At 53.2% G+C, this 23,557-nt stretch overlaps 1 protein-coding gene and 2 long non-coding RNA genes across 12 annotated transcripts in view; 1 reads left to right on the top strand and 2 right to left on the bottom strand.

Annotated features, from left to right (window-relative positions):
- Positions 1-3,052: 3,052 nt before the first annotated feature.
- On the bottom strand, positions 3,053-8,769 carry POU3F3 (POU class 3 homeobox 3). Its single transcript, XM_067704042.1, has one exon. It carries the CDS (start codon positions 8,698-8,700, stop codon positions 7,180-7,182), a length of 1,521 nt encoding a protein of 506 aa, XP_067560143.1. The 5' UTR covers positions 8,701-8,769; the 3' UTR covers positions 3,053-7,179.
- Positions 8,770-12,466: 3,697 nt separating this feature from the next.
- LOC137205843 (uncharacterized) overlaps positions 12,467-23,557 on the top strand; it is a 66,542-nt gene continuing 55,451 nt past the window's right edge. For 2 of the 10 annotated variants that reach the window (XR_010934312.1, XR_010934319.1), the window contains exon 1: positions 12,467-12,693. This is a non-coding gene — a long non-coding RNA (uncharacterized lncRNA). The remainder of the gene's footprint in view (positions 12,694-23,557) is intronic. The other 8 variants (XR_010934318.1, XR_010934317.1, XR_010934310.1 and 5 more) reach the window with 6 other exon arrangements.
- On the bottom strand, positions 17,838-20,479 carry LOC137205842 (uncharacterized). The gene is made up of 2 exons (XR_010934309.1): positions 19,744-20,479; positions 17,838-18,351 (listed from the first exon to the last, which is right to left on the bottom strand). It is a non-coding gene; the product is annotated as an uncharacterized lncRNA (long non-coding RNA).

The following is a 23,557-nucleotide window of genomic DNA, read 5'->3' on the forward strand; positions in this document are numbered from 1 at the left end:
CTCTTAAGTTCTCACGTTTACCAAAGTGCGAGCGAAGGGGGCTGGCTCCCTGGAAATGCGGCTGTAATCAATCTGGGGAGTTTCACTTTTGCCCCCGGATCTTTCTAAAGCTGACCATGGCCTCCTGTGGCAGCTTGAGAGGCGAAGCCGGCGCGATCCTGCTGGCGGGCGGCTTGGGCACCGACCCGCCGCCTGGCAAACCCGCCTCCCCTGCGGCCGCATTCGCCCACCGCCCGCTCAGGGTCGCCGCGCAGGCCAGCGGCCCGCAGCCCCCGGACGGGGATCGCGATGCGGCCGGGCACACGCGGCCGACCCCAGCGTTCGTGGGGCGCCCGAGTCCCCCCCCCCACCCCCGGGGGCGACGGCTGGGCCTGGAGCCCCGAAGTCCACCAAGCGCCGGCCTCCCGCCGTCCCGCCTCCGCTCGAATCCCGAACAAAGCAGCGCCCCGTGCCCCAGGCCGGCCCCGCTGACCCCTGCTTCCCGGCCCCCCCCCCCATCTTCGGACTGCAGCCCAGGGCTGGAGCCTGCTCCGAGCCGGTGCGTCCCCTCCCTGCGCTGCACCCTTCGGGAAGGGACACGCCGTGCCCCCGATGGAAGCCCCAGGCCCGGGTCTCTGGCCCCGACCCAGGTCCTCGGAGACCCGGGGCTCCAGCTCCGTCTTTACTTTTCCTCCAGGGCCCTCGGGCGTGGGCCCCAGAGAGGGTCGGTCAGCAGGCCCTGAGCTCAGCTTTCTCAGCTCCACGGTCATCGAATTCCCGGCAGAGCAGGCCGGGCCCCAGGACGGAAAATCCGCAAACGTGGAGCAGAGGGCAACAGGCCTTTCTACCCTGGTGTTCCCAGAAGTGTCTCCAGACGCCCGGAGCCTGAGCCGCGCTGGGCTCAGCCGCCCCCCAGCCCACCCGGGAAACTTCCACAAGTTCGCAGCCCGCTCCTCAGGTTCTTAGGTTTTCTCCAGCTACCGGCCTTGTCGATTGCTCTGCCAACTGTCCTTTAGTCTCTAGGGCTCCCGAGGCCTGAGTCGGTCCAGAATTATGATAATCATTGTTATTATCAGGCTGGGGACGGAGCGCAGAAGCAGAGGATGGGGGAAGAAATGGAGAAGAAATGCTGATGAAGGGGGATATTTCAACCTGTTTCAAAAAGTTTCAGTTGACAATTATCAGTAACCCCGATAGACAACTCCATTAAAAAAAAATTTACTACTGCTCTTGAAAAGCCGTTATTTTTTACATCGCTTTTAGGAAGATAGATGAACAAAACCTCGCGTTTCAAGCCGTTTTGATCTGTAATTAAACGGCAGGACCGGTTTGTATTCTCCTACGGCTTTTACAGAAGTTGCAGTGATCCAAAGTCGGGTTGCTGTGTCAGAGTGGCATTTTTATTAATGAGAATACAAAAAGCTTGCATATTCTTAGCCCTGCTTGAATTTAGTTGCTAAGCAACTGGTGTATGGTAATTCATCCGCGAAATTTAAATCTTTGAGAAAGGATCTTGCGTTTTGCTGAATGGTCGCCACGAGGAAAACAGCTTGTGGGACTGTCCGCAGCTGTTACGGCCGGGCCGCCGGGCAGAGCCGGGCCGGGCAGGGTCGGGCCACCCTCCCCCGCCCCGCGAGCGCCACCGCCCCACCTGGGCGCCGGGCCCCGCGCTGCATCCCCGAGGGAGGCGGGCGTCTGAAGCCTGCGGCCTGAGGCCGGCACCACCCTCCCCCTCTCCTCCGATCTCCCACTTCCACCTGCGGCAGACCTTGCACCTGAGCCAGCCGTCTGCACCCCAGGGTGGAGGGGCCAGGCCGCGACCCCGCGCCGCCCTCCTCCCAGCGCCCGCGCCCCCAGGCCCGCAGCGCGCGCACACCCGGCCGCCGCGAGCACGCCGGTTGCCCTCTTCCCAGACCCCTCTGAGGTCACTTCCAGGAGGACTCTTCCTCAAGGAAGATCCGACTCATACAGAACGCAGCCCACAGCCCTCCAGAAGGCCAGGCGGCCGCCACAGGCCGGCAATGACATCATAGGCTCCTGCTTGCCACGCTCGCGCCCGCATTTTAGGAGACAGGAACAAACACGGATGTGAAATCAAGAATGAAAGAGACAGTAATCTAATTAATAGGCCATGAGCCAGGCTAACAGAATCAAAGAATCTGATTACACAAGTACCCCTCTTGCTATCTCCGCCGCCCCGCCCACACCCGTCTCCTCCAGCCTCCCCGCCGCTTCCTTTGCTAGGTTGGAAAGTCCAGGAGGCAAACCCAGAGCCCTCCGATTTCCTCACTGAAATCAAGATCAAGCCCACGGTGGGGCTCCATCAGCCGGGAGGTCACGTGGGTGACCTTCGGGCCCTCGGAACAGCCGCTCTGAGGAACTGAGATGACCAAGTGACCTACAGAATTTGCAAAGCTGGAGAGGTGACCCCTACACTTCCTACAAGTATCACTCTCAACCACAACCACGACCACGACCACGACCACCATCACTACACCTGCACTGATTGCTTCTGCTGTAACAGGACCAGGAGAGAGCCATTCTTCACTCAGAGCCATTTTAAGAGGGTCCACTTTTTCAAAAAACCATAGCACAACTCTTCTTCCACATCACCTTGCTTCTGGGTCACCGATAACCTCCAAGTTTTAACTCTCCTTCCACACCCTTCCCCACCACAGACATCTGAGCACAGCCAGGTACTAGGTTTTATCACTGCTACATAGCATCTGTTCTAATAGGTCCAGTCAGCCATGTGCAATTCATGAAAGAAGTGGATTCTCTCATTTCTATCCTTCTGCCTTGAAAAAAACCAGGTCCACCTCCTAAATAATTAATTTCAAGTCTGCATCCAGTGCCAATACTTGTTGCATCCATTTTAGAGTTTGATTAATTACCCCGGAACTTGGGCAAACCAAACTCAGTGTGGAGAGAGTGTTTCTTCCTTCAATTTAGTTCTGAAAGCTACAAGTTAATGACGGATCTCTACTCTATTTACATAAAAATTGGTGCAAATATGGCCATCTCTTAAAATGCATTTGGTATAAATATATAAAAGTGTCATTTTTGATTTAGCTTGAAGAGGTTGATCATTTATTACAAAAATAAACGAATAAATACAACAATATATTGTTGCTTCCAACAGGATAAATACTTTACAAATATATAATTTAAAAAACAAATTTAATTGTTAAAATTATTTAAAATATTACACTTATCGATAAAACTATCAATAGCATAGACTGCATTTAATATTAGAACCGATTATTCTCTGAATGTTGAAAACCATTCATACAAAACAGATTATGAGCATGGTAATGAGCGTACACTGGGGGCTACAGGGAAGCAAAGGGAATCTTTAAGATCAATAATGAATAGTTCGGTTTTGGAACAAAGAAGTAGTCCTTGGCTAAGTACTTAAAGAAAAAAAAAAAAGAAAAAAGAAAAGGCAGAGCAACAACAACAAAGTGACTATTTTAAATACACCTTGAATGATTTATCGCCCAGACTTGCAGGGGAAGATGGTTGGGTGAATGAGATGGCTGTAGCTTGGACAACTGATCAGAAGCCACGGGAGACTGCAAACTATAAATGGGCCTAGCTTGGGATTAGCCAGATTGATGGAACAGAACTTTGTCACTTTCCTCTGAGTTGGAAGGGGAGGAGGGGGTGGGCTGAAATGGAGGAAACAAACGAACACTTGACGAAGCACAAGACACTTGCGCTACAAAGGAACACAATGACCAAATTCATTAAAAAGATCTGGTGATATATAACAATATTTTCATTATTTACATGTGTAACAATATAAGCCTTAGCACAAAACCTCTCAGTTGTATCTGCCCTCACTTGTTTTGCAACCATGAATTTCATTTTGTAAATACATTCAAAGGGTTGATTTTTTAAAAAAAATATGGAGTGCAAGCATGAGCTCACTTTAAAAAAATACAAAATAATGGAATAAAATGGGCCAGCTTTCCCAGCTGCTCTAAGTTACTCTGCTACCTCTAAATCAGAGCTTCTTCCAAAGTAAACAGCAAAGGTTACTTTTTAATAGAAAACAGGGTGAAATCCAATGTTAGTTCTTTTGTTGTCAGCCAAATCATGTAAGCGAATGCCTCCTAACATTTGAAATAGACCCATTCTCTGTCTGATCAACCACTACCAGTCCTGCAGGGAACATAGGTTTTCATCTCACGCGCCAGTAGCATCCACCCTATAAAAACAACCACACCCGATCCTCAGCTTTCCAATAAGGCCTTCCGTGCTTGCCCCTGTAGACCCTCAAAAAATGATAAAGTTTGTCACCACCCCCCCACTCCAGGTTGTAAATTTGCTGGGCAAAGAGATTACAATAGCAAGACAAATAGGAAACGAGAAGGCAAAGAAAAGTAAATTGTGGTTTCTTGTTTTCATTTTTTCCCTGTTCTCTGTTTAATAAATATGGCCTTTTTCAGATTTCACAAATCAAAATGATTGTGATTTTTAGTACGATTTGGTGTTTAAAATAATGCAACCCAATACACGGCCATCTGGCTGGGCTTGATTTATGAAAGTGACACAGGGTCTGTCTGGAAGAAATAACTGCTCCTTGTTGCTCTCACAGTTTTCCGGGTTTTTTAACCCCTGCATTGATATCACAGGGAGAGGGAGTAAAGATGAGAGAAGACGCAAAAAGTGAGTGACAGCTCAATGAGATTAGGGGGAAACTAATCTACAAAATCATTGCTTTATCACCCCCAAATACTTTTTTTTTTAAAGTACAGTACGAAGGGACTCAAGGAAGCAGAGCCTTTTGCGTCTTGTTTCTTACAACCTGAGGCATTACACTTTCATTTTCCCACATTGTAAATATTGATACATTAACTTGATAAATGTGACCGCTCTGCAGGGTGTAACTAAAGAGTGATCAAAAAGTGAAAACCCCCAGCACCGGTGAAGAAAATACAGAATCATACTGGGGAGAGAGGGAAACACAGAAAAAATGTAGAAGCTTAAGTCTGAGCTGGTGATCACACTGAGGGTAATGCAGTGTGGTCCACAATGAGGGGTTTACAACTACATTCTCCCATATGATAGAGAAAACAAACAAAACACCCCCCCAACCGGCTTAATAATTTAAACTTAATTACGTATAGTTATGAATGGGAAGTAATTGATATAAAAATATTTCATCGACTTGTAAGCTATTCTTTACCACTATTAGTCTTCAGAAAAAAGAGGAAAGAGATGTAGCAATATGATGGGGGAGGGGAGATGAGAGGGAAAAGAGAGGCTAAACTTTGGTGGTGGTGGTGAGCAACTCTGTGTTCACCATTAATAACCAGTTGGCACGTTTTTACTGGGGATGTAGTCCAACATTCTGATAAAGGTGATAAAGGACACAGGTATCTCTGAGAAAAGGACTAGCATTTAGACAATCTCACCTAAAAACACTAAAAACACCCACTAAAATTAAGGGAGGGACAAATTTTCTGAAATTAACAGACTAACAAGGAGTGACTACGTGGTCAGTTACTAGCGGTTTCTGTCATTGCCTTTTATTCTAGATTTGCAAATGTACCTTAGGTGGAGCAGACGGCTTCCTCAGCTCTATTCCTTCAGGATTTGCATTGTAAAAAAATATTTTCTAAAGGACTCTTTTCTTCCCACACAGTGTTTATGCATCAGACACAGACTATTTCATTCTAACAAATTTATTTTCTCGATCAGCTCTTATGGAATCACTACTCAAATTAAATTACAATCAAATGATCACATCAAAAGATACCCTTATTACCTAGCAACTGTCCATATTTTCATTTCATTTTGATTTGTGCTCGTCTGAAAAAAACACGTAATACAAGATCTGGGGAAAAATAAATTACCGTTTTGCAGCAGTTCATAAGTATTCTGAATAAAATATTAAAAGAAGTCATTTAATGAAAATATAAAGCAAATATTTTTAGATCAACAACGGATCTAACAATTCTATATTGCCGTCTTTTGAAAAGTCTGTTTATTAAAACCTACCAAAAACACTGCTTGGAAAGGGCAGTATTATATAATCACATCCACAGCACCCATTCAATCAAAGTTGGCAACGGATTGAGGAGAAGAGTCCGGAGAAGTGCTGTCTTTCTAAATCCCTTGATCTGAGTCAGTCCAGAAATAAAAAATAAAAAATATTAATAAAAAAAATATTAGCGGTGGCATCTTTAGGCGTCGTCCACCCATCGGAGCGGCAGCCGATAAGCCGGGGTTGGATGCCGGGCCTCGCTCCGCGCCCAGTCCGCCCGCCCGCTCCCGGATTCGCCGGGGCCTCTCCCACTGGCCGCTGGACATCCCCTGCTCCCTCGCCCATCCCTCTGCTCTTTCGAGATGCTTTTATTTCCAAGGTTACTTTGAGGATACGTATTCTTTTTCTTTTGGCTTTGCTATCAGTCTGTTAATTTCAGAAGCTGTGAATACATATATGTATATATATATATTTCTTGTTTTCCAGAGATTGTTCTTTTTTTTCTCCTTCCCGTTTCATAGTCAATTTGTTTGTCCCCAAATGACTTTGATATGGACAAGAATAACAGGGTCCGGGAGCACAGAGTCACCCCTGATTAAACCCGGCGCCTCTGCCTGCTTTCTGGTCGCTCCCAGGAAACAAAGTTTCGGTGGATCTCTCGAGGCGAGGGTGGGGGGGCGGCCCTTTGGAGGGAGGAGGTGGGAGGGAGGGGGGATGCTTTTTTTTAAACAAATGTTTGTTTGTTTGTTTTTAAGAGGATAGGACGAGGCAGGTGCTAAGTGCTCTCCACCGTCGCCCCGTAGGACTTCTCAGGGTGGGAAAAGCCTCGCGAGCGCAGTTTTGGGGCGCTAGGCATCTTCACCCTTCTTTAAAAAGAAGCCCCCAAACGAACCCCCACCAGAGTAGAAACGAGATCTCACGATCGCCCCCTTTTTTCTTCCGGTTTTGCCACGGTCGTGTATATAAAACAGTCTGGGCATTTCTAGGCTTTTTTTGTTTGTTTCGCCCCTCCTTCCTTGGACTTCAAACAACGTCTCCTCGGTGCGTCCCTCTCCTTTCCCCCCGAGGGCGGGCAGGCCTGTCTTTGGGAGGAGGGGAGGGCGGCCCGGCCCGCCCGACCGCGGCGGCGGCGGCGGCGGCGACGGCGGCGTGACAGCGGCGGCGGCGGCGGCGGCGGCGGCCCGCTCCGCGCTGCGCCCGGGCCTTCACTGCACGCTTGTCTGCAGCCCGTGGTGCGGCGGCGGCGTGTCGGCGCTCACGGTGCCCACCTGCGAGTAGACGTCGTCAGGCGTCTGCTGCTGGATCCCGGGCGGCGTCATGCGCTTCTCCTTCTGGCGCCGGTTGCAGAACCAGACCCGCACCACCTCCTTCTCGAGCTGCAGGCTGTCGGCCAGGTTGGTGATCTCCTGTGCAGAGGGCTTGGGGCACTTGAGGAAGTGGCTCTCGAGCGCGCCCTTGACGCTCACCTCGATGGAGGTCCGCTTCTTGCGCTTGCGGCCCTGCGCCGCGATCTTGTCGATGCTCGTGGGGCTGCCGGTGCTCGAGTCCGCCTCCTCCAGCCACTTGTTCAGCAGCGGCTTGAGCTTGCACATGTTCTTGAAGCTCAGCTGCAGGGCCTCGAAGCGGCAGATGGTGGTCTGCGAGAACACGTTGCCGTACAGGGTGCCCAGCGCCAGCCCCACGTCGGCCTGCGTGAAGCCCAGCTTGATGCGCCGCTGCTTGAACTGCTTGGCGAACTGCTCCAGGTCGTCGGACGTCGGCGTGTCCTCGTCCGAGTGCGGGTCGTGGCTGTTGAGTCCGGGCCCCGCGCCGCCGCCGCCGCCGCCGCCGTGGTGCGGGGGTCCCTGCGCGTGGTGCGGGTGCGGCGGGTGCGCGTGCGCGTGGTGGTGGTGGTGATGGTGATGCTCGGCCAGGTCGGGAGTGTCCCCGCGCACCAGCCCCGGGTGCACCAGGCTCTGGGCGCCGCCGCCCGCGCCGCCGCCGCCGCCACCTCCCGGCCCCGGGGGCGCGCTCAGCATGCCGTTCACCGTGAAGCCCCCGGGCTGCGAGTAGAGCAGGCTCTGCGGCGGCGGCTGCTGGCCCCCGGCCATGGACGGGAGGTGCGCGGCGGCGGCGGCGGCGGCGGCAGCGGCGGCGGCGGCGGCGGCGGCCCCCCAGCCCCCGGGGTGGCCCTGGTGCGGCGGCGGCGGGGGCGGCGGCGGCCCGAGGTGCGGCGGCCCGCGGTGGTGCAGCGCGGTGCCCGCGTGCAGGTCGTCGCGCCCCGCGCCGCCCTTCACGTCGGGGCCCTGGGGCGGCGGTGGCGGCGGCGGCGGCGGCGGCTGCTGGGGGCTGCCGGCCATTCCCACGGCGCTGCCGGACCACGGCGAGCTCGCCTCCACGGCGGCGGCGGCGGCGGCCGCGGCGGCGGCGGCGGCGTGGGGCAGGGCCGTCACCCACTGGTGCGCGTGGCTCAGCATATGGCCGCCGTTGCTGGCGGCCATGGCCCCCTGCATGAAGTCGCTCTGCACCATCTTGACAGAGGCCGGGTCCCCCCGGTAGGCACCCGAGGTCACGGCGGCGCTGCCGGGCGGCATGCCACCGCCGCCGCCGCCCGCCCCGCCGCCGCCGCCGCCGCCCCCGCCGCCGCCGCCGCCGCCGCCGGCCCCCGCCGCGTCCGAGTGGACGATGGAGCCGGCCGCTAGCAGGCTGTTCCCCGGCAGGTAGGGGTTAGAGGCCGCCGTGGCCATCCCGCTCCGCTCCCGCCACCCTACCGCCGCCACCACCGCCGCCGCCGCCGCAGCAGCAGCCGCGGCCGCCGCCGCCGCCGCCGCCGCGCCCCCCCGCCTCCCCCCGCTCCGCCCCCGCCGCGGGCCCCCGCCGGCCCCGCCGCCGCCGCCGCCTCCGCCCCCGCCGCCGCAGCCGCGGCCGCCGGCTGCAGCTGCAAGGCCGCTGGGCAGGGCGCGGGGGTCGCCGGCCGGCCTTGGTCAGCAGCCGCCGCCGCCGCAGCCGCCGCCGCAGGAGCCGCGCTCCGGGGAGGGGGGCTCGCTTCTCGGCGGGGCGCGCTCCGTGGCCGCCCCCCTCAGGGGGGGTCGTGGCCGCCCCCCAGCCCCGGCGCGATCGGCTTGCTCCAGCGGGGCTCGCCGGGCGGGGCGCGGGCCTGCGCCGGGGCTCCTGGCCGGGCGCGCCGGCTCGCGCTCCTCCTCCTGTCCTCGGGCGAGCGCGGACTCTGCCGGGGCGCGGGGCTCGGTCCACCTGCTAAGTGGAGGTTTCGCTGGAGGCAACAAAGAAAGCAGCCGTTCCTTTCTTCTGGACCAAACCGTGGACGACCGGCGACCGGCCGCTCCTCGCCGCCTCCTCAGGAACGCAGCTCACTCGTCTCCCCTTGGAGTAGTAAAACTTTTTTTTGTCCTTGAAGGCGTGGTGATGCTGGCTGCTCGCGTGCGGAGAGGAGAGGCTGGCTCCTGCTCTCCCCCTCCGGTCCTCTCGTTTCAAGTTTTGTTCTGTCCTAGGAAAACTTCTGGCGCTGGTGCATTTCTCTGAAGTTGCTATTGCCGGAGCTCGTGGTTGCCTCTGAAACAACAGTCCTTTTTCATTCTCCTCGCAACAGTCACAGTCTGATGCGACATCTTTCCTTTTGGGTAGAAATTAGGAGACAAATATAACAAGGAAAAAAATTGAACAGGAGAAAAAGGAGGTCGAGTTTCTCGGTTACCTTGCTGCTGATGGTTGGGGTTGGTGTTTTGTTTTTTTCCCAGCAGAGGTCTGCAGGAGGAGGAAGAAGAGTGCACTGGTGGAGGTGGAGATGTGTGTGTGCATATAGGGGATCCTTGATACACAACCAACTCCAGTGGCACGACGCACGGCTCGGAGGCTGCCCCGACGGCGCTGGCGCTGGCCGTGCCGGAGCGGAGTTGCCGCGGGAGCTCGCTCTGCGCCCTGGTTCGCGCGCTCTCCCTCTCTCTTCCCCTCTCCCTCCCTCCCTCGCTCTCGCTCTCGCTCTCTCGCCCTCTCGCCCGCCCGCTCGGATCTGACAGTTCGCTCTCTGTCCCTCCCTCTCCGAGCGGGGACTGTCGAATGTTTACCCTCCGCCGCGAGCGCGCACCCACCACTGCACTTTCCCAAATACAAGGAAGTCGAGCACCAGGGCCCCCGCTGATTGGCTACCCGCTGGGTGATTGGCAGGTCCGGAATGACTGGCTCAGGACGCGCGGCCCCCCTTCCGGCCGTTCCGATTGGTTGCTTTTTAATTTAGGCAGAGCGTCGTAGAAGCTGGAAATCTGTCGTCCCCCCCTCCCCCCGCCTCCTCCCTCCGGTTCGCCACTTTCTCCTCCCCGCCCCTCCTCCGCCACCCCCTCCGCCACATCTTAACTCTTAGTGTCCGGCCGAGACGTAGGCTTTCCCTCCGTGGCTCTGGGCATCTCAATAGGTCTGGGAGGAGGAGGGGGAGGGGGAGGGAAGAAAGGGAAAGGAGGCGGGGGGCGTGCGGGGGTCCGAAGGAGAACGTAGAGGGGAAAATCGTGAAAAATAGCAACCTACCCACTCCACCTGGTACCGCGTTGTGCTGCCGTCCTCCCCGCCCCCCACCCCATCCCAGAGATCGGTAACGCGCCCGGCACGGATGTGCCATTCACGCCAATACCTATAGGCAGATGTGTCCCCAGTGGTTTCAAAGTTTCCTTGCTCCTCCACCAGCCGGCCCCCGTCCCCGCCTCGGCGGGGGTGGGAAGGGGGAGCTGGCGGCGCCGAGAGCCCGGGTAGCGGCCGCGCTCCTTGGAAATCCGCCACCGCAACTTTCCGCAGCCGCTTCGCGCCGGCAGCCGCCCCCTTTGTTTAAGTTCTCGGATGCCATAGTCTGGGAAACCTGCAGCCCGGGACCAGCGCCGGGCCCGCGCGTGCGAGAAGGACCGCAGGCTGCAGCGCGCTCCCCACCCCCGCCTCTCCCTTCCCCCGCCCCCTCCGCCGGGATTCCGGCGAGGATCGCGCGTGCCCTTGCGAGTCCCGGGGTGCCAGGCGGCGGAGCGCTCGGCCGACCTTCCCCCTAGACACACCGTTAGTCTGTCTCCCCCCGACCCCCCCCCCCGACCCCCAAAGGCGTCGGGAAGCCTGCAGCAGCGGGAGCGGCCTAAGGAAGCGGATCCGCCCGCCGCGCCCTCCACCGCTCACACTGTGTGCGGGTGCGTGTGTGTATTTCTTTATTTCGGTGCGGTCGTTATTAGCGGTGTTTCGCCTGCTCGGTATTCTTGGGCACGCTGGGGCTTTCTCTTTCTCTCCGGCCTCGGAGGGTCTGCGGCGGGCGGCGCTGAGCGCGTTCTCAGCCCAACCCGGCGGAAAGAGTTAAGGGGGCCGGGAGGGGGAGCGCGCGGGGTGGGCGGGAGAAGAGGGGGTGGGGGGAAGCGGCCGAGCGGAAACGCTGCACAGAGGAGCCTCAGCGAACCAAGAAAAAAGAGAAAGTGGCCACGAAAACAAGGGCAAATTGAACCCTCCTCGGGGATTTCCAATGAACTAACCCGACTCGGACATTCAGTAAATACATCGTCCCTAATGAGTGTGCGTGTGCTTGCACCCCGCACCCGGCCGCGCTGCGCCGGCCCTGCCCGCCGCCCCGGACGCAGACGGGGAGCCGCCGGGGTGCTCGGGGCTGCCCTTCTCCCGCGAATAATTCCTCTCCTGAGCGCAGTTAGGGGTACTCAGAGCCGGAGCTCTCCAGCCCAGTCGCAGACACGCAGCCCTTGCGAGATCTCGAGATGAACAGTGGGCGCGTAGCATTTGTGTAGGATCTGGTCCAGCTCCTGCGTGCCGGGCCGGGGGGAGAGATGCCCTCGTAGGTAGGTTTTAGTGATTCCATTATTGCGAAGGTATAGACCTGAACGGCGGCGGTAACCAAACCCCAGACAGAACGGATTTTTCCCTGTGCGTCCCCCTAAGGTTCCTTTTTATATTTATGTATGCGTACATGTCTATATGAAAGATGGAACACAGATTTCATTGAATAAATCTGAGATCTCCAGGTGCAGACGTTTGAATAGTCGGTGCCAGCACCCCATGTTTTCCTTTCCTGCCGATTTTGCTTGGATTCGGCTCAAAAACCGAGAGAGTCTCGTGGTTTTGTTTACACTGAATGGGGAGGTTAGGAACAGAGCCATGGGGCCCCTTTCATTAATATACAGTGAGGATTTTGTCTAAATTACTGCTATGAATTTCACAGTACACGCTTTCAAAAGCAGTCTCAGGTGGCCTGATGAAACGTGATAACGCTTCTGCTATCCACTTTACACACATCCACTTTCTTTCTTTTCAAGGAGGGTGTGTGTGCGCGTACGGGAAGCCCCCCAAAACGCCTTGCTCCTCGAAATCAGAAATACGCTTCTGTTCCGAGCTCTGTCCCCTTCGTCCTCCCCCTTCGCGTACTTAGTTCTCCAGTCGCTCCCCAGCCCCACCCATCCGTCCCCTCCCTTTGCCGAGTGTGATTGTTTTGTCTGGAAAAAAAAAAATCCAAAGTATATAACAAGGGGAGAACAGTTAGTGCTGATTTTCATTTGCATACATTTTCATATATTTTGGTGAAAATAATAGACTAGTGGAGAGCTGGGCTTAGAGGAGTCGCTGGAAAGGCAAGACTAAGGAAGCACCGCTTCTGGGGAGTTGAGAATATGCCTCCCCCCACCCCAGTCACCTTATTATTATTTTTTAAAATGAAACATCTTCATTTATTTTAAAATCTAACCTTGGAAGTTTGCTCGGTAAGTGTTTTTCATTTTCTTTCCTTGCTTTCTCTTCTCTGCCCCTCCTTTCCGGTTTATTTATGCTCTTGTAGGTTTGGGAGCTTGTTTCCAGTGCTTGGGACAAGAGAGGGCAACTGTTTTGAAGGAAGGAAGGGAAAGAGTGTTGGGGGGAGAGTTAAAAAAACCCAACCCTGCTAAAATATTACATAAAACGATGGCCTCATTCCAAAGCTCCCCACGGCAAGACACTTCACTTTTTTTTTTTTTTTTCTGGGGAGGAGGAGAGTGCTATTAATTTTAATTGTTGATTGTCAGGGAAATATAAAGGCCCTAGAAAAAGAAGTGATGATGAAGCACGCAGTATTATAAATATTTCTTGCTTTGGGGTTTCTTTTTTTCTAGAGAATCAGGACTAGAGGGAAAGAAACCCCTTTTCTGTAGCCAATGCTGATGTGTTGAACTACGTGTGCCTGCCTGGGATTGGGGTGAGGGATTCCTGCTGGGAGCAGGGGGATGGGGTGAGGGAGGGGGGCTTGGCAAAGGGAGGGCAGAGAGCTGGAGAAGAAGGAGGCAGGGGATGAAGAAGTGGCAGGAAGTCGGGGCCCCCCTGGTTAAGGCCGCGTCTGGGGAGCTGGCCGCAAGCCGCAGTCCCCCAGCTCGGTAGTGAAAGGCCATCAGAAAGAGGGTGATCAATCAAAACTAACCCGGACACCTTACACTTCATTCCCAAAGGAGGCTGGAGCTTTAGCGTGGCATAGTGTTTTACTTTGTTTTCTATTTTTGACGGCCGGCCTTGCCCCCCTCACCCCCGCCCCCCCCCCGACTCTCGCCACTGTCCCTGGGTTTTGTAAAAATTAAGAGTGCCTTGCTTGCTAGGTGCAGTTAATTCGAGAAATACGGCTGGAGGAAATAGCTAGGCCAAGTCCAAGCCCATGTGAGAACCTTACTTACTGTAGTGAAATGGGCTGGAGAGGATCCTAAAAGGTTCTTGGTTTTGTTCTTTTTAGAGGAAGTCATGTCTGGGGTGGTGAGGGGGTGAGAATCAAATAGCTGGAATATTATTGCACTTTTGTCTCTGGAACACCTTGCAATTTGAAATTTGTAATTTCTTTGGAAACAGTTGATGCCAAATCAATGAAATGGTTTCTCAGGAAGGAGGAACAGGTTTCACTTGGGGAGGGGGGAAGAATCGCCAGTTTTCCGCTCCTTGTTTTGCGTGCCCGGCAGCGTCGCTTTTGACTGAGGTTAACTCTCTGTGCTCCATTGGACCAGATGCCATATAGAGCTGCTCCCTGAAGATCATTTGTTTCCTTGATGGGGAACATTTCTGAGCAGAGCATATTGGTTGCCATAGAGAGAAAAAGAAAAGGAAGAACACTGGTCACATTAAGCTATATGTTTGTGCACTGGGCTTTAGATAAAAGGACCTTGGCTCAGCCAGAGAAGAAGCCGAGATGGAGATTTCTAGCGCCACCAAAACTAGCTTTATTTTGTTTTGGACTTTTACAGTTGAAACATATAAGCTAATTTTATTTGTTGTTGTTAATTTTATATGACACGGTTTACTGAACAAAATAAACTTTGCAAGTGCTCGGGAGTCGCACTCTTGACTCGTCAGCAGGGGGCGCACTGACTCGTCTTAGCAGGTACCGTGTAAAATGCAGCTGTTTCAAAAGCAAATCTGCTCTTCCAAACTTGCCAAAGGAACAAATGCCCCTACCTTTCTATGCATATTCACAACGAGGAGTGAATTCACTGCGGAGCACAGCGCTTTGAAATAGAAGGACAGGAGCGCCCCCCCATCTCCCACCCAGCCCCTTCTGTGAAATGGCCCCGAAAGAAAAACAGTTCAAAAAACGATTCCTCCATTTCTTTCCGCAGAGTGGATGTAAGTCTGGAAAACAGAGTTGGGCTGTGAAAGCAAAAACACTTTACAGAATTATTAGGGGTATGTAGTAAGCTACCTCAGAAGCTGGCTTTCGGGTTGTATATTTTGGGAAACAGTCAAGAAGAGAAAAATACATTCTAAAGATATTATCTACTAAATAGTGAACATTCTTCAACTTGATGCAGGCTTTGACTTCTAAATAAAAATCCAGCTCCTGGAGACCTAGTCAAGGCATCCTGGATCTCTTTTACTCCATTTGATATTTAATGGCTCCTTTAATTCTCCATACCTCCTCTGGCTGTAGAAAGATTTTGGATTTATCCTTGAAAGGCTTGTTAGGGAAAAGGGAAAATACAAAATAGCCATCCCTGAGAGGTCACTGTGCGCTTGAAACTTTTTGGCACAGTATGACTTAACACAGTTGCAGAAAAGTTTTAAGAGAGCACAGGCTTTCCGCCTCAGAGATTTTTAGATACAGACAAGGAAGACTGAACTTTACTGTGGGGAAGGATGAAAAGATACGTGGAAAACTTCCTAAAATAGTGAAGGGCAAATCCTGCCCGGTTCTGAGGAATTAGTCAGTTTGTCACTGACAATTTTCCCAAGGAGATTTGGAGAGCCTAAGAAAGGGAAGCCATGAGTGGCTTGTGAGAAGCTGGCTTCCGTTGTTCAGCGGCTCCCCACACCTGTGAGTATGCCACCGAGCCAGCAGGAAGGGCCCCGGGCTGGAGGCTCTACCGTCCCTCTGGAGGAGCGGGAAAGACATCTTATCCTTTCGAACTCTACTCCAAGCCAGCCAGGTTCCAGCCAGAAGTTTTGCTTTGAAACTAACTTGAAAAAGTCAAGGTTTGGGTTTAAGTGGTATTGCATCTAGGAGGGCTGAAAGATTATGGGAATAACGTATGCAAAGGAGACACTTTAAAAAAACATTTTAATTCCATGATTTTTATCCAGGAGCTCTCACATTTAGAGTCAGGAAATGTACTATCAGGTCTGTGCGAATAACACAAAGTGGGAAATGGAAGAAACCCAAACATGGCTTTTTCTTCAGCTCTCCGGACATTTCAGACAAAAGACTTCTGGGGGAGATGCACACGCACTAGACCAATGCCTCAAAGCTCTAGGTTACTTTGCAGGCCCTGGGCTGCTAAATGCATTTTAAAATTATTCAGGAGAAAGGGCACTTTTCTGTTTAGCCAGGCATTTTGTAAAGCAATAGTTAAGCAATATCTGTACATATTGGGAACGTACTTTTTGGTATCACTTTTCACTAACCATCACTGGGATGGTTACTATCTTGGCTGCTTTGTATGTTCCTTTTCTATAAAGTTACTTAAAAAAAAAAACCTGGAAGAAAAAAAAAGCTTGCTACTCATGATATCTACAACCTTAGGTTACCTCGAGTAAAGGAAATAGAAAATAATAATTCTGGGTAAAGCAACAAGTTAATTCGAGAACTGGCATATTATAGAGACCGCGTTAGCATTCTGTAATGATTTGGAGGTGGGAACAATCAAGCTGGATATGAATTAAGATCCAAAGAGCTGGACAAAGCTACACACTTTAAATTGTTGGGGATGGTGAAATTGCTTTTGCCAAAAGAGAGAATGAAGAACATTACCTGGGTCAGATGTACAGAATACAAACTGGGTATTTGCTTCCATTTGAGAATGATAAGGTGCTCCGTCCGGTGCCGTGGCAATGCAGAAGCACATTTGCCGTCTGCAGTTACAAGTTAAAACGTGTAGCATACTCACCATCCACACTGTGTGCTAGGTCCAAAGAAAGGGCTCTTCAGTGGTAGCTTTTGGGTGGAAATGAGGATTTGCCCTCTGGCTGGGCGGTGGGTGGGTGGTTTCTTGGTCTTGCTAAGTTTTGGGAAGTGTCCCGATGGTTCCTCCCGTGTGGTTCTTTGTATCACTTTGATAACTGATTTATCTGATCTGCAGGAAAGGAGCAAGCACTTAGTTCTCTTAGATGGGCTGAAAGGAGCAATGATAAATTCAGACACTTGTGATTTCTCACCCTCAAGTAAGAAGCTTTACTGCTGATGCTTATAAGACAGCTTTAAACTACAGACCACCTCAGATTGTGGAATCTAAATTAAGAAGGCACGATAAGTTGGTCATCGAATGTATGCTTTTAAAACAACCCATTTCCAACAGTTTGCTCACTGTAGCTGCATTCGTGCACCTGACAAGTCTGGTAATGAAAGCTACCAATCGCTAGGGAAGCCGTGGCTGACACAATGTGATGGGCTATTCTTGCCTGTCCCCCCCTCACCTCCCCTCACCAACAGTGGTCTTCTTGGAATTTAAATTCACAGGGCTAGGTAACAGGGAACCCAGCTGATTGACCAGAGTGATGATGATGATTTATTAACAAAAACATGTGGGTATGTCTGGCTAGAAAAATATTCCAAGGTCAACTTGGTGTTTTTGTGTCTGTGTTTTTAAAAACAAAATATTAACTCAGCTTTGCCAGAGGGGTGGTTGGATTTTTTTGAGCTTGTGGCCCTAACAGAATGAACTCTCCTCTCTTCCTTGAGGACACGCCCTGCCCAGAACCCCCCAGCTTCCCTGTATAGCTTCTCCTTTCTGGGTTGGAACCAGGGAGTCTCCTGATGGATGTCTGTAGCACACCAGAAAAAGCAATTCTTGTACTTTAGTGCCTCTGTTTTTTTTTTTTTTTTTAGATTTTTTTTTTAACACTTGAACTTAGCTATTGTCTGAGGAGCCGGGTGCAGACTGCAGCTCATCAGGCCGAACGCTGCTCTTTTGGGCATTTCCCCCAAATGATGCTTCTGTGGTGTCTTTTCTCCTGTGGACGCTGAAGCTCCCACTTCCCTGCCCTGCTCCCTCCCTAGGCTCACCCTGGACTGTTAGCCCTAGGGGGTCTTCAAGGCTGGCTATGCTGCTCACTTTTAAAATACAGTACCAATATTCACTGAGAACTGATACTTCGGATACTCTGTGGTTTGCAGCAATAAAATTCCAGCACTAAAATATCTGGCAAAGAGACTTTGGCGGTAGAACTAAATGACCTTGCTCATTGTAGCTTCATGCAACTGGGGCTTGTTAGTCCCCAGTTAAAAGTTCTGTGTCTGATTATAGCTTTGAAGGCCCACCTCCTCCCCCCAGATTTCAGGTAGGGAGGCTGGTTTCTCAACAAAGCCCAAGGGGAGGGTCCCAAGCTTACAGTGGTGTTGGACAGCCCTCAGCTCTTAATTTAATATTATATCAGGGTGCAAAAAACCTCCCGAAGTCAAGGCGTGTGTTGTCCAAATGGCTTAGGCTCTGTTCCCTTTATTTGAAATTCACATCGCAGAAACAAAACAAGTAAAACTTCACTTGGAAAAACATTGACTATTCAAGTCTCCAAAATTCGAAAACACTGGGGTGTCAGTGCCAGGGTCCAGCAAGCGATTCCTTTCCAGGGTTAGGAAGTCAGATTGGGACGTTCCCTAGAAAGGTTTGCTTTGGGCGCGGGGGGTGGTGGTGGTGGTAGTGTCTCTCTTCCGCAGCCGCAGGGTCCCCCTGCCCGCCCCCTGCTGTGATTTGCGGCCCTCCGAAGCGGCTTCTCTCGAATAGGCGGCGGCTTCTGGGGGTCCCAGGGCCGAGCTCTGCTTCCTTAGACTGCATTTTGTTTTACTGAGAGCACAATTTGCATAATAAAATGAAGAGGACCCATTCCTCCCCTTTTCTCCGTACACACTGCCCGGCAAGGACTTTGAGACTGTTATCTGAACACCCTGAGCGGCCTTCAGAAGTCGAATTAGCATTGCTTTTCTAGGGGAAAAAGAAAAACGGAAAGCGATTAAAAGCGAGAAGGCCAGGGGAGAGGGAGTAAAGGAGGAGGAGTGAGGTGGCGGAGAAAGCGGGGAGGGAGCGAGGAGCGCGGGGCCAGAGGCACAAAGGGGAGAGAGACCAGACGGGGTGCGGGCCAGCGACGAGGGAAACGCTGAGTCACCCTAACCGGTCACCGGGGACAAGGCGGCGAGATGCCGCAGCCCAGGAACAGCCGGTGCGCATCGCACCCCACCTTCTAGGCCTCCTTCCCGCCCGCCGCCGGCGGAGCGCGGCCGTGGAGCTCGGCGCCGCCCGCCCGCCTTTGTCACCGGCTCGGTGCGCGGCCGCGGCCTCCCGCGGCGGGCTTTGTTCTGGCGGAGCAGGGCAGGACCCCTCGCCCCGCCGCCCCCGCCCCCCCCGCCCCCCCGAGCTGGGGAAGCTGGGGGTGGGGACGGGGCGAAGGGGCCGGGGACCAGAGGAGCGTCGGCGGGCGCCTTGGAGCCTGGGATTTCCTGCCTTCGCTCTTTTCGTAATTGAGCTGTTCTCCTTCGGGGCGGGGGCCGGGCGGCGCGGGAGGTGCAGGACGAGCGGGAAAGGGGCGCCCGCTCTCCGCCTGCCGCGGGGGCGAGCGCGGCTAGCGGCGGATCCGCATTGTGTCCGAGTGTGCACGGCTGGAGGGGCGCAGGCATCGGTGCGGGAGGAGAGCCGCTGAATCTGGCCCCGCGTTCCAGGTTTCTGGCCAAGGTTTTGGCGGCTGCGGGGCGCCTCGGGTCAGTGCCCGGTTCTCCCCCAAGATCTGCTCTCGAGATGCTTTGGGACCGCGCGTGGGCGCTGTGGACGCGCCCTGGGTCCGGGGGCTGCCCACGGGGAGCGCGCAGATCCCCGTCGCCGAGGCCTGTGGCTGGGGACAAAGAGGCAGACGGCCGGAGCGACCAGCGGGCGGGCGCGCACAGGCACCCAGGCGCGCACCCCACCGGGGCCCTCCCCTGGAGCCCCCGCGCCTCGGGGCCCGCGGCTCTGCGTCTGGAAAGTTCGTCCCTCGCACAGCCCGCTCCCTCCTCTCACCCTTGCCTTTAGCAAACGGCGTGGGATCGTGTGTCACCCTCTCCCTAGCCACCCCCAAAGGTGTGGGCAGATTGCAAGAGTTGCTGCTCTGTTATTGTTTGTCAAACAGGCCCTTTCTCTTGGGAGAGGGGCGAGGGGCATGTGGCGGATCCCGGGCCAGGATTACATTAATCAAAGCATTATTTCCCCAGAGAAGCCGAGCACAAATGAGAGTAAATCCTAATAAAATTGGATCGCGGAGAAATGGTACGCTTTAAGTAATCTGTGCTGCCTGGTAAAAAATCTCACGTTTATAAGATGTGGGTCTTAAAAAAAAAGTCTGCACACCTTTGGCCTTGGTTGCTGGGTCCGTATCGATCGGGACGGGGGACAGTCACCACCCCAAGCTCAGGTGAACTTCTGAAGTGAGAAAGGGACGTGGACACCCCGGAGTCCGAGGTTCTATTCCAAGGGTACTCTTGGCCCGGGCGCCCCTCTGGAGTATTTGCAGAGGCCCTGGGCCTGATCGAGACTCCTCGGTGCCCTGCGAGGACACGGACTCTTCCTCTGGGATCGTGGCTCCACCGTCCTCCTCTAGCGAAGCTGCAGGGCGGGCAGTCCCCGTGGGTGGCGGCGCGAAGCCCACCGGGCGGGCGGCGGGACTGCCAGGTCTCCCCGGCCCCCGGCCCAGGGCCCGCCCGAACAGGAAAGGGGGTGACTGCTGGGGAAGCCGGGGGCGCGGCTGGCCGGCGGCACTTCTGGTACTTTCAGGTCGTCCCAGCCTGGAAGCAGGCTCGCACTTCGTCCGCCTCCGTCCCCCAGCTGGTAGGAAACTTTCCGATGCCCGGCGCGGCCGTGCGCTAGAGAAGAGCTCTGCTCCCCACCCAGAGCTCCGAGCAGGCAGGCAAAGCCCACCGGCCAGGAGGAGACCTCCCCGGCCAGCTCCCGTCCCCCTCCGGCCGCGGGACACGAGAGCGGACTAGCTGGTGACAAGCGGGAAAGCGCCGTCCCCGTCCTGCGGGCGAGCACCAGCCTCCGGACTCCGCGCGACCTTCCAGAGACGCGCGGCCGAGACCGCTTCCGCGCCGGCCTCGCGGCCCCTCCTCCGCGCCAGAGGCCGCGGCCCCGCGAGGGCGGCGCCCCCTGCAGGCCGGCGCCGGAGGAGCCACCGCGCCGCCCGCGGGTGGCCGGGCCGCGTGGGTTTCCCGCGCTGCCCACGGCCGCGCCCGGCCCGCGCGCACGCGCACAGCCAGCGCCCCCTCCGCACGCGAGCTGCCGGCGGAGGGGCGGGGGGAGAGCCGGCTGGAGGAGGGCGCAGGAGGGCGGCAGGAGAGCCAGGGGTGGGGTGGGGATCGCGCCGGGTCACCCCTCCCTGGCCTTTCCTGCCCGCTCCCGACCCCTCTCGGGTCGGCGCCAGGCAACCCCGGCCGGAGTCGGCGGCCGCGCGCCTCGTTCCCGGCCCGCGGGCTCCGGAGTCCCGGGAGCCTCGCTGTCCGCTCGCCGGGCAGGGCCGGGCGCCCGGAGGGGCTCCCCTGCGGAGCGGCAAGGAGAGCGGCTTGGAGCAGTGTACCTGTGCGTGTGTGCAGGTGCGATGTGCGTGGTGCTGTGTGTGTGTGTGTGTGTGTGTGTGTGTATGTGTGTGTGTGCGCGCGTGCGCGGGTGCGAGGGCTGCGTGCGTGGGCGGCGTGCGTGGGAGTGCGGTGCGCGCGCAGGGCAGGGCAGGAGGCGGTGAGGGATGCTCTGGTGCAGCTGTGAGATCTAAATCTGCCACCTAGAGCTCCTCCGCCCCCCCACGCGGGCGTCTCCTTTCTCCACCTTCCATCCCCTCTGAGCCCCAGAGAGATCCCTCTTGGGGTCCCGGCATGTTCATGGATCCCCCGGACTCACGTGAGCGAGGGTGAGCCGAAAGGGACCGTGTCCGCTGAGAAATGCGACCAAGAGCCTTTCCAGGCTCCTGCCTGCCCTTGAGACGGGATTTCACCCACTGGGAAGCCACGTTTCAGGGGCTTGTGTATCTGCTTCCTCTCGGTCTTGGCCTTCAAAGGGGCTTGCGTGGAGGTTGTTTTTATTATTTTGGGAGGCATAGGGTGGAGGTAGGAACCAGTTGAAAATCACTTTTGTGGGTCTCTTTAGCTGACCTGCCAGCCAGTTTGCGGGCTCCTTTCCAGTGATGGGAATTTTTTTTGGGGGGGGGCGGGGAGTGCAGACACCCACACCTTTTCAGTTCTGAAATAATGACTCTCCTTTCCTCCAATCTCTGATTTTCATAATTTCATACAGAACAGGGCTGTCAGTTATCTCTTATTAGACAAGAGGAAAGCAGCCTAATAGAAAACTTGGGCCCAGTGAAATCCCTCCTTCTTACAACATCAACTAGCCTATCCAAGTTGTTCAACTCTCAGGGGAAACACGGGGCAGAGGGAATTCAGAAAAGGCTAAATATTTCTCTCCATCACTGAAAATAGGAACCCAGTTGCCTACCTGTAGTTTTGATAACGTGACTTTCAGAGGATCCTAAAAATAAACTTTATAGATACTTTGTGTCCTCTTTTGTTCTAATGTTTGCATCTGGGGATTTTCACTAATTTGGAAACACCATTGGTATATATGTTTTTGCTTCTTGGATTTAAATGGACATTATGTGGTTTAACTCTTAGCCACAATTCACTATAAGACCTCCTGTTCTGGAGAAAGGCTCTGAGTGAAATTTACTCACACTCACCTCAAGAGACCCTCACCAGCTAGTATCTTGATACTATTTCCATCATTCCTTTTCATAAGATAATGTGTAGACAGCTAAATTTTGGTAAAGAAGGTTAATGGTAAAATGTCAATGTTTAACAGGATGAGCTTTTGTCTTTGGATTCAAAGTTCAGCTTTTCTTTGAATTATTTATCAAGCTGTTTGCCCATAGGCCTTCCTAAGAGAAGGGCAAGGTGAAGGGGGGGGGGAACCACTCATTTATTTGAAGCATATGTTGACATAAGATTAAAAAACTAGCCTTTTGGAAAACAGTAATAAGTAAACCATGTCTATAAACACCCACCTTTGGGACTGTGAGAAAAAGCAAACCTAATTACTTTCGTAGAAAACAGCCTCAGTTAACAGTTAACTAAAATATTGTATGACAGTCCCTTGGAAGCTCCTCCTCCTTCAGTATAGGACCCTTTGGTAATATACACATATTTATACATGATGTAAATATACATATGCACGAGGGTAGATGTTTATGTACATAACATAACAAAATATATACATACCCCAACTGAATACATTTGCATATAACATGCCCATGTGTACTATACCAAACTTCAACGAGTAACAATACATTCTCTAACAGATAGTCCTAAAATAAGAGGAAGAGTGAGTAAATCTTATGCCTATTGAAAAAAATTTCAAAATTTCTTTTGAAATCTGAATTGCGCCAGCTGTAGATGACACCACAGGAGTCAGTTAAAAAAAATCCACGCACAGTATTAATATTTGCAGCACGTTCCATTTAAAAATACTATAAACGACTCATTTTACATAAAATAAAAAAGGGCACCATACGTTAGAATTTAAAATATAAACATTCTATCTAAATTCAGGTACTTTTCATCTTTTTTTCCCCTGCAAATTAAATACTGTTGTCTTCGAACAAAAATTCAATTCGGCACACAATGGAAAAGAGCATTAGTTTTATTTTCCATTCTGCTGTAAGGAAAACATTTTTTAAGTAGTTTAATTCTGTGGGCCTTTATGTCATTAAAAGACATTCAGTAGTCTAGTGATAATTCCAAATGGAAAAGCAAGTTGGAGGCATATGTTTATCCTTGAAATGATTTGTGTAATATGGGATGACGTCTTACTTATTTGCCTCTTTTTACATAGTATTTTGAATCTCTGCATTTTCAAAGACTTTTTTTTTGGTTGAAATAAGAATTACAGTTAAAATGAATACATTGGCAAGAATCCAAATGCCTATTCACGCTGAGCAAATGTAAAGAAATATTATACCTGAAGGTTATGCTTGAAAAGTTATTTGTCCTCATTGATAAAAAGAATCAAAATGGTAAAGTTTTGAAATTTTCTTGAGGACCATGATAGGAGCTCTCTCATGTAATGAGAGTTATTTTTACTGATATTACAAAATATTTTGTTGGCTTTCCTATGTTTATGT

This window comes from Pseudorca crassidens, chromosome 14 (assembly GCF_039906515.1).
Source record: "Pseudorca crassidens isolate mPseCra1 chromosome 14, mPseCra1.hap1, whole genome shotgun sequence".
Lineage (NCBI taxonomy): Eukaryota > Metazoa > Chordata > Mammalia > Artiodactyla > Delphinidae > Pseudorca > Pseudorca crassidens.